The 13,854-nt window shown below is 52.8% G+C and overlaps 1 protein-coding gene across 13 annotated transcripts in view; it reads right to left on the reverse strand.

The window, feature by feature from the left end:
- The window catches only part of Arhgef10l (Rho guanine nucleotide exchange factor 10 like), a 159,780-nt gene that overhangs the window by 86,458 nt on the left and 59,468 nt on the right, over positions 1-13,854 (reverse strand). For all 13 annotated transcript variants that reach the window (XM_087551093.1, XM_087551091.1, XM_087551088.1 and 10 more), the window contains 2 exon segments: positions 12,954-13,139; positions 12,252-12,285 (listed from right to left, as the gene is read on the reverse strand). In XM_087551093.1, coding sequence (XP_087407219.1) covers positions 12,252-12,285; positions 12,954-13,139 — 220 coding nt within the window.

The raw sequence follows: 13,854 nt of genomic DNA on the forward strand, positions 1-13,854 counted from the left end.
ATGCAGGGTCTACCTTCCTGCCACCTTCACTACCCAAACCTCCTGGCCAATAAAAAAGAACACAGCTAAGGCCTGAGGTCAATGCTTTTGACCGCTTGCTTATTTTCCTTTTGGGGGCCCTGGGGGTAGTAAGAGAGGGTTTAGTAGCCCAGGCTTGCCCCAAACTCATTATGTAGCAAAGATGACTTTAAATTCCTGATTGTCGTGCCTCGGCTTCCTAAGGGCTGAGACTGTAGATGTGCACCACGCTTGGCTCCTGCAGCACTGGGCGTGGAACCCAGGGCTGTGTACATGCCAGGCGAGCCTTCCACAGCTGAGCCACATCCCCAGCCATTCCTGCAAAGCCCTACTCCAGAGGTCAGCTCTTCAGTCCACAGGCTAAAGCCAGTAGTCCCGGGCAGGCAGGCAGGCAAGGGGGGAAGGGCTCTCCCAATGAGGAAACACACTTAGCAGAGGTTCAGGCTCAGGGTTAGCATACAAGGAAAAGAACACGGCAGAAAAATGAGTTCAAGGCACTTCCTCCCTCCCGCCTAGCCTGTGCCCCTCCCAACTGCTGCCCCCGAAAGCTACCCAGGGCCTTGACACTGCCCAACTGGAACAGACCATTCTCCCGGTAAGCAAACACTCCTGAGCTTCCTCCAAGACTCCAGGTAATAAATAACCCCCATAAACAGCCATGAGAGGTTCATTACCTCAACTCATGTGCACCTCCCCGCTCCTGAGGCCTCGGGCCTTGCATGGGAGATAGGCCTCACTACAGTGACACCACCTGGCCTGCACTTGCCAGGCGAAGCCATCGATGCTGAGGACGAGGGTGAGGAAGAAGCAGGGGAGGGAGATACCAATCAGAAAGAGTTCACGCCGGCTTCCCAGGATGCCTCAGGTCTCCTAGCATGCCTTGAGGCCCACAAGGCCCAAGGCCCCGTGTATCCCTCCTCCTTTCTCACAGAGGAGGCTAGCCTCAAAGCCATAGATTAACACATGCTGAAAGAACTTTGTATTGTTTTGTTTTACATTTATTTATTTGTTTTGTTTTTTCGAGAGTTTTTTTTTCTCTGTGTAGCCCTGGCTGTCCCGGTACCTGCTTTAGAGACCAGACTGGCCTCAAACGCAGAGACCTGCCTGCCTCTGCCTCTCAAGTATCGGATTAAAGGCATGCATCACCAGCTGGCTCACTCCTTTCTTTTTCTTTTCTTAAGATAGTATCTCACTGTGTAGTCCAGGTGGCCTGGAACTTACTACGTAGCCCCGGCTAGCTTCAACCTCAAGATCCTCTGCCTCAGGACAGGCGAGATGGCTCAACAGGTAAAGATGCTTGCCACCGAGACCGATAATCTGAGTTCCATTCCTGAACTCAGATGGTGGAGAGAACCAACCCTAACAAGTTGTCCTCTGACCTCCGCACACCATGGCATCCACGTACCTACACATGAATAGATGAATGCGATTGAAAGACCCTTCCACCTCTGTCCCTTGAGTGTCGGGGTTATGGGTAACTTTCTTGGCCATCCAGCAAAGCTGAAGGGACCTTAAAGACCATCCGGCCTTTGTGCCAGGGATGTAGCTCAGTTGGTAGAATGCTTATGTAGCATTCATGAAGCCCTCTATCCCAACACCAGCCCAGACCAGCCCAGTTCAGCCTAGTCCAGCCTAGCCCAGCCCAAGTAAAACTGAACATACAGACTCAGGCCTGCAGTTCCCATACCTGGGAGGCTGAAGCAAGAGAATCGTGAGTTCAAGGCCAGACTGAGCCATACAATGAGACTCTGTGTCAGGCCCAGAGATCCCAAGGCAGTCTTTGGGTGACTAAAGTCACTCAGGAGCTCCTAGCTCCCAAGCCCAGAGCCCCTGCCCTGGGGACTGATCACTGGCCTGGGAAGGGGCTTCTACTAGCTCCAATGAGCAGCACAGTAGAAACCCAGGACACACAGGTCAGAGGTGAGGCAGTACACACCAGTTCCAACAGCCTGAAGACAAATCCTGCCTCTGCCAATTGGCCCAGAGCACGGGGACAGTCGATAAATGTAGAACCAAGGGAATCATCGCTTCCTTCCGGGAGGACTTAAGGAAGAATGCACCGTAAAGCAAGCAGCACGGTTTTATGCCTCAGTTTCCACATCTGTGAAACAGGACATGACTCCTCCCTCTGAGGGCCCTGCTGCAAAGCAGATAAAGAAATAGGTAGGTGACAGTGCCTGTGAGGCTCTGGCCCATGGCACTTCACCTCAGGTCTTCCTCTGCCTCTCCAGGTAGTGTCCCCTCTAACCAGGTTCACCTCTCCGTGCTTCGGTCAAGGTCCCTCACATAGAGGTGGCCTCCAGGGCGCAGTCTGTCCTGTTCCTCCTACACCTGGATACAAGTCCCCATGCGCAATGAATGGTGTGCTGAGGGACCTCACAAGGGATGACAGGGGAGCAGGGGGTGCTTCGTACTGACCTCCATAATGGTCCTCAACAAGGACTGAGTGTTAGGGACACCAGAGATCCCTCTCTCATCGCCTGACTCCACAAACATAGGTGACCCCCAAACCCAGATACTGGCTTGCTTCAGGGGCTCCCTAACACCTGGAGGGTTTGGCATCAACTGTCAGACCCAGTCAGGCATCACACCCTCACTGATGGTGAAAGGAGAACCGCGTGGGGTGTTATTGAAGAACGCAGGTTCCCACGGGAAAAATGTTCACTGTGTGTAATTAAGTTTAAGGAAAAAAAATTAGCGAGCCGTGAGACAGCTGCTGCAATAAAACCACCGGCCTGCAACAACCGGGCTGCACGCTGCAGTGTGCACCCAGCGGGGACTCCGGGCTGCATACGGCACACACGAAAGGCTGGCTACAGCCTCTCATCTTCTGTCTTAGATGTTTTTCTCAATAAACATGTATGAATGACTTACTAAAAGGAGGGGGTGAAGGAGTAGCGGAGAAGGAGGAGACTGATCTGGGGTGGGGTGGGGTGGGGGTGGGTGGGGGTGTGGCTCAGCATGTAGAGCACTGCCCAGCAAGACACATAAACCGGGTGTGGTGGCTCACATCTAAAATTTCAGCACTATGGAGGTGGGGGCGGGTGGGGGCGGGGATTAGAAGTCCAAGGTCATCCTTGGCTACAGAACAAGTTTGAAGCTGGACTGGGCTACTAGAACTTGTCTCTGGAAAGAAAGAGAAAGGGAGGGACTGGGAGAGGAAAGGGAGAAGGAGGGAGGAAGGGAGGGAGAGAGGGAAGGAAGGAAGGAAGGAAGGAGGGAGGGAGGGAGGGAGGGAAGGAGGGAAGAAGGGAGGGAGGGAGGAAGGAAGGATATTAATTCCCAGGGGCTACTGGGAACTCAGTAAGGGTTCTTGATGCCAAGCCTGAATCTAAGTGTAATTCCTGGGACCCACATGGTAGAAAGCAAGAACAATCCCACCGTGTTATCCTCCAGGGAACTCCATACATGAACTATGGCACCACCATCTCCTACACATACAAAAAAGAAAATAAAATAAACCAAAACAATTAAGTAGAGAGGGGTCTTTTCTTTTTTTATATTTGAAACAGGTGGAAGTGCCCAGGCTGGCCTGGACGTCACTGTGTAGTCATCCAGCATGTCTTGGGCAGAGCGACCATGCAATCCCCACCTCTGCCTCCAGAGCCCTAGGATTACAAATGTGCACCACCATGCTCACTGCAGAACACGGGTTCTGGAAGCTGCCTGGATTCGATGCTAGCTCTGCCTACCTCCCTCTGTGACACCAAGCTGGTGATCTACCCTTCCTGTACCTGTCGCCACATGCGTAATAAGTGGTTGTGACAAAGTCCTGCCCACGAACATTTGTGTCATATGGACTGATGGGATAAGCAAGGTGACAGACATTCTTAGCACTGGGCCTGACCTGTAGTCAAATGCACACGGGGCATTGTTACAGGCCTATAAGGCTGTCACACATACCACGGCTCACCCAGTATTTCAGCATCCCAGCCTGGGCACTCAGTGAAGAATGATGGGGGGTTGGGAGGAAGGAGGTGAAAAACGGCTGGAGAGTTTAGCCAGTCCCAGAGCTCTGAGCCAGAGCTGTGAGGATGATCTGGACACAGAACACTGAGGAAGTCCAGCGCCTGTGCACTGCCAACCACCCTGTCTCCTCCAATCAGATGCCCTACATCTCTGTCTGCAAAATGAGACCCACTGTGACTTTCCTTCCAGACTATGTCTCAGTCTCCTGCAGTTGTCAAGACCAACTACCATCAACCCGAGATGTTACCAAAAAATACAAACTTGTTATCTTAGAGTCGTGGAGGTCAAAAACAGTCTGAGATGAGTTTCACTGAGGTGGCCAGGTGGCAGGGCTACATCCCTCATGACCCCTTTCCGTAGTCAGACAACCCTTTCACAGGGGTCGCCTAAGACGTCTGGAAAACGCAGATGTTTATATTATGATTCATAACAGTAGCAAAATTACAGTTTTGAAGTAGCAGTGAAATACGTTTATGACCAGGGGGTCACCACAACACGAGGAACCGTGTTGAAGGGTCGCAGCGTTGGGAAGGCTAAGAATGGCCGTGCTATAGGAGAGTCTGCTTCTAGAAGCGGCTCTCATCCCTTGGTTCAGGACCCCTTCTCCCACCTCCAAAGCTGTCGGCTTGGCGTCTTCTCTGTTTTCTGGCCTCCCTCTTACAAGGACCCTGTGATGACATCAGGTCACCCAGAGGAGCCAAGATTACGCCCCACTTCCAGATCTCAGATGAGAGTCCCTTGGCCAGTCGGCGCCTATTCGGTCTCTGAGACTGGGGTATAAACAGCGTTAGAGGAACTGTTGCTTGGTCCCCGTAGTTCTGTGACGCAGGCTGAGGTCACCAGGGCTGTGTGAGTAGAAGAGTGTAAGACATAGCCCCAGTCCTTCATGCTGGGCACTGGGGATGGGAGCTTCACAGGGCCGAGTGCCATCGTAGTGGGGACCTGGGGACACCTTCACAGACTCCACACAGACTCTGACTAGATAGTCTCACACATGCCTCCTGCTGAGACAAAGAAGCTGAGTAGCTTTTGCTCTGTACCATCAAGGTCCCTGGGAGTCTATCTAGAGGAGTCTGATACAGAGACTGAGAGGCCGTGAAACCAGAGACGGAAAGAGAGAGAAAACGAGCCAGGTATGGTAGTACACACCTTCGATCTCAGCTCTCTGGAGGCAGAAGCAGGCCTAGTCTACATGGAAGAGTTCTAGGCCGGTGAGGGCTGACAGTGAGAGACTGACTCAAAAAAGAGAAGAAGAAGGGGGAGGAAGGATAGAACAAAAATCAGCTCTTTTAATTTAACAACTGGCAAGGGGGCTTCAATGAAAAAAGAAGTGTGGCCCCCATATCCTTGCACAGAGACTCTCTCTCAGGCCTCAGGCCCTGCCCTGCAGTGTAGAACCCAGAAAGGGGATTTAGGAGCCATCAAATGCAAGAGAACCCCAGCATGTACCTCCAGGTTAGGCCTGAGTCTGTAGGGAAAACCTTAAGCATGCCCTCTGTAGACTGAGGGACACCGCTGGCCATGCTGGCCTGCCCCCAAAGCTCCTATAATCCCCACACCTGGACGTTCAGAAGCACAGGCCCCACCCTCTCAATCCTGGTCCAGTGGGGAGGATGGGTCTCCCAGGCCCTCTGATGAATACACTACCACACCCATCCCAACTTCTCAGAGGCCGCTCGCAGGCCTAGGTAAGGAACCCCAGGCAGTGGGTATCATAACCCACCCGCCTGGTCCAAATGTACCCAGGGAGGGAAAGACAAAGAAGGCGGTGAGATAGCAAATCCCGAACCACCAGAAAAGACTGGGGTGGCTGGGAATGTTTCTGAGAGAGGCAGGAAGGACAAGCAATGCCAGAGAGGGAACTGGAGTCCAGGCACTGTGTTCGCTCTGCAGGCAGAGGTGTGGGGCCCTGTCCTGGAGAAAGAATGGATGACAGTGGTTCTCAGCTCACTGATCCTGCCTCTCCCATGTACTCAAGGCTGCTCCCCTGGCCCTGATTCCCTTACTTAACACCTTCAGGGAAGAGATTGGGAGTGGACAGGTTCCAAAGTCCACCAGTACTGACCAAGCCCACAGACTTCAAGGGGACAGCCCTGCCATCAACTACCACAATAAGGTAACTTACTTCCATTGCCTCAGCTGTCCATCTGCAAAGTGGGTGTGATCAACGGTGCCCTGACTGTAACACCCTAACACGGTACCCATGGCCACTCAAGTCCCCTTTCCTCTTCCCACTGGTCTCTGGCCTGGGCCCCATCAGAGTCTCCTTTGTTTCCATGGAGACACTGATGGTCTCCTCCCCCCACCTTCCTGGTGCTTCCGTTCATCACCTCTTCAAGGGCTGCCTTCCGCTCTCTCCTGGGTTGGGGATTGAAGGAAGACCTGGACAACAAACAAAACTTAACCTCTCAAGAACGAGTCCCCGTCACCTGGGAGCTGGCCAGCAGGTAGGAGACACACCCCACCTTCATGAGAGCTGGGGAATGACAGACCAGGGCTTTTACTCTCTCCCCATTTCAAGGGAAGGAGCCTCACCTAGAGCACTAGGGAGGGTTTATAGAGCTGCTGGGAAGCTGCTGTCTCAGGAGCTAAGAGCTCACCTCTCAGCAGGAAACATTTCTAAAACACCAGACTGAGGACAGTTAAGTTCTCCCCAAAGGACCCAAAGTCTCAGGCCCTAGAGCAAGGGACTCCAGGGGAGCAAGGGAGTGATGGTGATGGTGAGGCCTCTGGGCTTCAAGCCAACAAGGCCTCAATTCTAGTCTCTTTTCAGAGGAGTGTGAATGTGTGTGAGCATGCTTGTGCATGCATGTGTGTGTGTTTGTGAACATGCACATGTGTCTCTGTGTGTGAGCATGTGTGTGCATTCATGTGTGTGTGCATGCATGTGCATTTGTGTATGTGTGTGAGTATACATATGGTCTGTGTGTAAGCAAGCATATGTGTCTGCGTGTGTGTGAGCATGCACATGTCTCTCCGTGTGAGCGTGCATGCGTGTACGAGCATGCACCTGTGTGTGTATGAACATGCACATGTGTCTCTGCATGTGTGAGCATGCACATGGTCTGTGTGTGAGTATGCATATGTATCTGTGTGTGTGAGCATGCATATGGTCTGTGTGTGAACATGCATATGTGTCTGTGTGTGTGAAAGTGCACGTGTATATGAACATGCCCCTGTGTGTGTGTGTATGTGTGTGTGTGAGCATTCTCATATCTCTGTGTGTGAGAGAATACATGGGTGTGTGTGAGCATGCATGTGTCTCTCCGTGTGAGCGTGCATGTGTGTATGAACATGCAACTGTGTGTGTGTGTATGTGTGTGTGTGAGCATTCTCATATCTCTGTGTGTGAGAGAATACATGGGTGTGTGTGAGCATGCATGTGTCTCTCCGTGTGAGCGTGCATGTGTGTATGAACATGCAACTGTGTGTGTGTGTGTGTGTGTTTTCACACTACAACCTATAGACTTAGTGGAATGACATAGTCTACATTACAGAGGTGGAAAGATGCCTTTTGCCTTCAGCTGCAAGCCTAGTGTGTGATAAACACTGTCACTATAAACTACATTAACATCGTTAGTGTCTGTGACAAACATATCCCTGAAGAGAAGGATGTACAATGCTATGCCCTGCAGGCAGCTGGGCACTCTGAGGCTTGCCCCTGCCCAGCAGCAGGATGGATAAACTGACCCAAGACAGCCCCACCCTGAAGTCACCCCTGCGTTTCCCCGCACCACCAGCTGCTCTGTCCCATAGCAACCTGCTGCTGCCACATGGTGAGCTGAATGAGGACATGAAGAGACAGAAGTCCTGCAGCCCTCCAAGCAGTGGTGACAGGTTAGCCTTTTGTCCACTACGCAGCCGCAGTCCATGTGCTATAACGGCATGGGTATGAAATGTTCTCCCGAAAGGTTTGGTCCCCAGCCCAGTTGATGGGCCATGAGGACACCCACTGCCTCGTTGGCCCAATCCATTGTGCTTGCTTTGGATCTCTACCTGAGCTGGCCTCAAACTTCGATGCAGGAGAAGACGAACAGCTGATCAGGAGCAACAGCTGTGAGTTGCCATGTCACTTATTGATGTGCTGGGACCAAGCCCAGGGCTTCTGGGATGCTGGGCAAGTGTATACCAGCTGGGCTAAACCCCAGGCGCCTCTCTCTCTCTCTCTCTCTCTCTCTCTCTCTCTCTCTCTCTCTCTCTCTCTTTCTCTCTCTCTCCCTCCCTCCCTCCCTCCTTCCCTCCCTCCCTTGCTTCTGGCTGCCACAATATGAACGCCTCTCCTATCCCATGCCTTCTTGCCATCATGCTCCTGCCTCGACCACAGACCAAGAAACAAAACCACAAGCCAAAATGAATCTTCCCCTTTAAATGGATCTTCTCCCTTTAAATCGTCAGTTCTGGAGACCACACCACAGCAATGGTAACTGACGGACACATCAGGGCTTCGTGTCACCTTCTTATAACTACCCACCAGGCAGGTGACGCAGCCTCCCTGTGCAGACAAGCACAAAGACACGGGGAGGGGCTGGTCTGCGTGGTGCAGCCAGTACACAAGCATAGATGGTCAATCCATGGGGCATGATCCCAGTAAAGGGCACATCTGGAGTAGCTAGCCATCTAGGTAAACTGTATCCCTCGCTCTACACTCCCTGGAAGAGAGGATTGACTGTCCCCACTTTATGGATGGGAAAAGTGAGGCTCGGGCACTGAAGCCCCTTGCTATTGAGCAGAGCCACAACCTGGGACCAGCAGGATGGCTCAGTGCATGATGATGCTTTGCTGCCTTGCCCGATGATCTGAGTGTAGAGCCCAGGTACCACATGGTGGAAGTAGAGAACTGACTCCTACATCACCTGCACACGTGCTGCAGAATAATATATGTGTACACACACATGCACACACGCACACACGTGCACACACATGATGGATGGATGGATGGATGGATAGAGATAGATAGATAGATAGATAGATAGATAGATAGATAGATAGATAGATAGATGACAGAGAGAGAAAGAGAGAGAGAGAGAGAGAGAGAAAGAGAGAGAGAGAGAGAGAGAGGGGGGGGGGAGGGAGGGTTCCTCTGTGTACCTGTGGCTGTCCTGGCACTCAGAGAGATCTGCCTGCCTCTGCCTCCAAAGTGCTGGGATTAAAGGCCCAGCAAGCATAATTTTTTCTAAAATGCCCCACCCTGAAGCCAAAACCACGTCTTCCTCTAGAAAACCCCACCTCAATCCACACCCCTACCTAGCCCAGCTCAGTGCCCATGGCTGCTCTCTCCACCTGCAGTTTCTGCGCCCTCCCTCCCCTCCCTAGCTATGGACTGAGGGGAGAGAATTGTGTCATGGTTTCAATCCGAGATGGAGCTCCACATGATAGAGGATTGTTACTGTGACAGAACCCGATCACCTAGGAGACAACCCACTAGGCCTGTCTATGAGGAAGTTTCTCAACGGGGTTCATGGAGGTGGGAAGACCTCTTTATCTGGTGTGACACCATCCCAAGGCTGGAGTCTTGAGTAAGAAAAGAGCCATCTGAGCCACAACCTTCCCTGTCCTCTGCTTTCCGGATGGCAGATGTGGCATGGGGAACTCAAAGGCTGCCCTCACAGTGGAAGCCTCCCCGCTCACTGCCCAAGCCAGAGGGGACACCATATTACAGGCACAGACAGGAGAGGTGAGTGCTCCTCCACACCAGCCTTGTTTATACCTGCTAGGTATCTACCATAGCTCCATTGACTTGATGGGGAAACTCAGCCTCAGAGGGGTTCCCAGGCAACCCAAACTCACACGGCTCAAGCTGAGCTTAAGAACCGGCACAGACCAGCAAGAGAAGATGAACAACAGGGCAGCAGTCTCCTCATCTAGCTTTGAACAGCATGGGGGACAGAATGAAGACTGAGAATGAGAAACAGGAGTCTGGTCTCTCGTGTCTAAGCTACGGCCTACTCTGAGCCATCCAGCCAAGAACTAGAAACACACACAGGCAGCTCACGGGGTCACGGGGATGTTCTGCCTCGCCATGCTGTCCAGCACTGACCTGACCTGTGATCTGGCTAGGATCATTGAGGCTGACCTAAGAAGTCATGTCCCCAGGACACAGCAGGTGCACTGGGCAGGGGGTAGAGAGAAGGCATGCCAGAAAGATCTAGAAGAATGCAGTTACTGCATTCCAGACCTGAGCTCAGGCTCAGGGAAGGAAATGGAGCAAATCGCAGGCCCTGCCTGAGGAACGGTCTCCTTTCTTGTACCTCACACTGCTCCAGGAGAGCCCCATTCATCTGCCCAGGGGCTTCTCCATCTGGACATTTGCCAAACCCTGTGTGAGTTTGCTCCTGACACCCTTCCCATCATGCCCCAGACCCCTGGATATCCATCCGTAGTCTATTTCATCCTGCCTCCCAGACCCCTGGCTGAAGTTCTCTTCAGGTTAGTACCTGTGGGGCTTCCAAACAGAGCAGACAGACAGGCAATACAGAGGAACCACGTTCATCCAGTTCAGCTAATCACAGAGGAGAGGTGCCCACACACTGAGATTGCTCACCCACCCCACGCCAGGCAGAAACCCTAAGGGTCCACCCACTCAACATGAGAAATGAATGTGCACGAGGCCCTCCCTTCCCTGCCAGGGCCTCTGTGCTGGAGACCTGGGGCCATCTGCCTGAGAACCAGCCTTTAACTCACCCCAGGAGACAAAAAGGTTCCTCTCCCCTTTCACATCAGGAGAGCCAGGATCTCAACTCAGGGCCCCAGATGCCTTAAGCCACGAATTATCACCTCACCATCAGAAACACATGCGTGCGCGCACACACCTTACACACACACACACACACACACACACACACACACACACACACACACGAGCTTTCTATTACCCTGAGAATAGAGTGACTGTGATTCAAGCTACCTTCCCTGAGCTGCCAAAATGGCTCAGGTTGAGGGAAGCATCAGGACAGAGTGCAGTCCCTTCAACTCACACGGCAGGAGAGAACCCATTCCTGCAAGCTGTCCCCTGGCCTCCATTTGTGAGCCATGATGTACAAACACACTTGCACACTACATAAATTAACATAAGATATCTAAGTAGCCACTCTAAGTACCACTGACTGTGAGTTGAGCTAGGCACAGCAGAAAAAAATCAGTGGTTCGGTTTACCGGAGTCCAGGAGGACTTTGGCTTCCATATGGCCCCAACATCAGTGCTTGGACTGGTTAACAAAGGCCGGGGAATTGCGGCCTTAGCCACCAAGGTGTCCTGCTTCTCGGGAGCCGCCAGACACAAGGTGCAAAGAGTCCTCAACAACAACGGCAAAGCGAGAATGGAGCCAGCTCTGGTAGCTCACACCTGTAATGCTAGCACTTGGGAGGCTGAGGCAGGAGGATTGCCAGTTAGTACAACTGAAACGGGACCCTGTCTCAACCAGAAAAAGAAACAAAAGAACTCTTTTTAAAAGGGGGCTAAGGATGTAATTCAGCAGAATGTCCGCCTGGCATCCGGAAGCCCCAGGGTTTATTCCCCAGCACCAGACACGGCGGCACATGCCTATAATCTTAGAAGTAGAGGCAAGAGATTCAGAGGTTCGTGGTCATCGTCTGCTGCGTGGTGAGTTCAAAGCCGCCCTGGGTTATGGGAAAACTTGTCTGCCCCCACCCACAAAAATAAAACAAGATAAAATAAAGACTAGCCAGAAAGATGGCTCAGCGGGTGAAGGTCTTTGTTGCCAAGTTCAGTTAATTCCCCAGGTCCTAAAAGTTGGAAGAAGAAAACTGACTCCTGTTAGTTATCCCTTGACCTCCGCACATGAACCATGGCACATGCACACACACACTTACACACATGTACACACAACACACACACACACTCACACACTAAATATAAAATTTTTAATTTTAAAAAATGAAAGAAATGGACTGGTATTAGCAGAAGTAACCACACAGCATCTTAGTTCCCAAGGACTGCTCCAAGGAGCAAATCTCCTCTCCCTTCCGTTTCAAGCAGGAACACAAGGATGCTGGGAGAGTCTGTGAGTCCACCAAGACCACTAGGGCAGTGAGAGGCCTGGATGTGGGTCTGGGGCCAGGCCTCCCCGCTCCGATGCAACAGGCTCCCAGGCAAAAGAGAGAAAGAGGCCACCACAGCGAGCCTCAGCACTGACCTCGTCCGGGCGAAGGGTCTTAACGAACCACAGTACTCTCTAACCACTGTCCCACCCTGTCCCACACCCCTGACCAACTCCACTCTTTTCCCAGTGGGCAAAGGTCACTTACTCTGTCTGGGGTGGTGCAGCCGCTGGGTCCAGGTCTATGGGAAGAGCAGAGAGAGACAGCCTGTGAGGCAGAGCCTGGCCCCAGGAACTGAGCCCATTCCCACCCTCTGTTCCCCGCCTCTCCAAGGAACCATGGTGCCTGTAGAATCCTCTGCCTATCCCTTGACCCCTCTCTATGGAGTAAGCTCCCTACCTGTCCTGCTGGCCCACACCGCCCCACTGGCCCAACCTCAGTCAGAACCAGCACCCTGCCCTGCCAGGCTTCCACCAACCCCAGCTCTTGGAAGGGTTGCTATGCTCAGGAAGTTCCTGCTGATCCAGTCCCCAGTGTAGCCCAGATGACAGATCTGAGAGCCCAGCAGCTGGCATTTACAGACAACATGACTGGACCCTCCCACCCCTGGGGTGCTGGCTCCCCGAACAGACAGATGGGTTCTTTGGAGCCATGGCTGGAAGGCTACAAGAGCTTAGGGCTTGTGTAGCAGAAACTCCGGCCAAGCCGTTCCATTTAGGCCCCGACAGAGAGCAAGCCAGATGTTGCAGGAATGCCAGGAATTTCTTTCCCAAGAGAAGCAGGATATAGTCTCTTCCAGTGGCTCCTTTCCTGCTTACTGGAGACCCGGGGAGCCTGAGATTCCCCACCAGTTCTCTGGGACTTGTCTGCAATTCCCACTTGCCGCCAGGACTTCCAGAGACACCTCACCTGAGCTGGGGACAGTGTCAAAGCAGATCAGTGAGGGCTCTGTGTCCCTCTCAGGGGCGAGGCCAGGGACAACCAGGCCAGTGTTGGTGTCCTCCTCATCGTCACTGTCATCAAACTCAAAGGCTTCTCCGGAGTCGTCCTCCACCTCGGGGGAGGGGCCTGGAGCTCTGGGAGCCAGGGGATCTCCTGGAAGAGAGGAGGGGTTAGTGGGCTGTGGGGCAGTGTCTGAAGGCTGGTTAGCAGCTCTAGAAACTGGGCTCAGGCTGTTCAAGCCAGAAGATCTGCTAAAGCATCCTGGGCCCTAGGTCAGTTCTCTGAGGAGAAGAGGGCAGTAGAGGTGCTCTGCAGACAGTCTCTCCTTTCAGCCTTTTGAGACAAGGCCCTGGCTGGCCTGGAACTCAGAGATCCACCTGCCTCTGGTTCCTAGATGCTGGCATTAAAGGCAGGCACCGCACGCCAGGCTGATTTCCCAGTCCTTTAAAATGCGCTTGGAAGACACCTATTTCTGGGTGTTTCTGTGCTAGTGCTTTCTGTGTAGGGGTTAGTGAGAGTGAGCAACTTGTCTCTTGGGACCTGTGGGGAGGTGGGGGGCGGGGAGCAGATGACACCCAGGCACTGGGACAGGGATGGCTGGAGCTAGGTGTGAAACCTGAGTTCCTAGCACAGAGGTCTCCAGTAGGGCCTCACTTCCTGCTCCTCCTCCCCTCCTGGTTGGTCCTCTGCCCACTTCCTCATTCTTTACAGCCCAGCACAGAGGTATCCCTTAGCTCACAGACAAGGTGCCTCCCTCTGCTCCGTTCTCTCGCTTGGCTCACCCTGGCCTTGCACGGCTTACTCCATATGGCGTGTGATCTACGCCAACTACGGATCTCAAATACCACAGCAGACTCTGCTCTTTACT

The sequence above is a fragment of the Rattus norvegicus genome, chromosome 5, assembly GCF_021556685.1.
Source record: "Rattus norvegicus strain SHRSP/BbbUtx chromosome 5, alternate assembly SHRSP_T2T, whole genome shotgun sequence".
In the NCBI taxonomy this organism is placed as follows: Eukaryota; Metazoa; Chordata; class Mammalia; order Rodentia; family Muridae; genus Rattus; species Rattus norvegicus.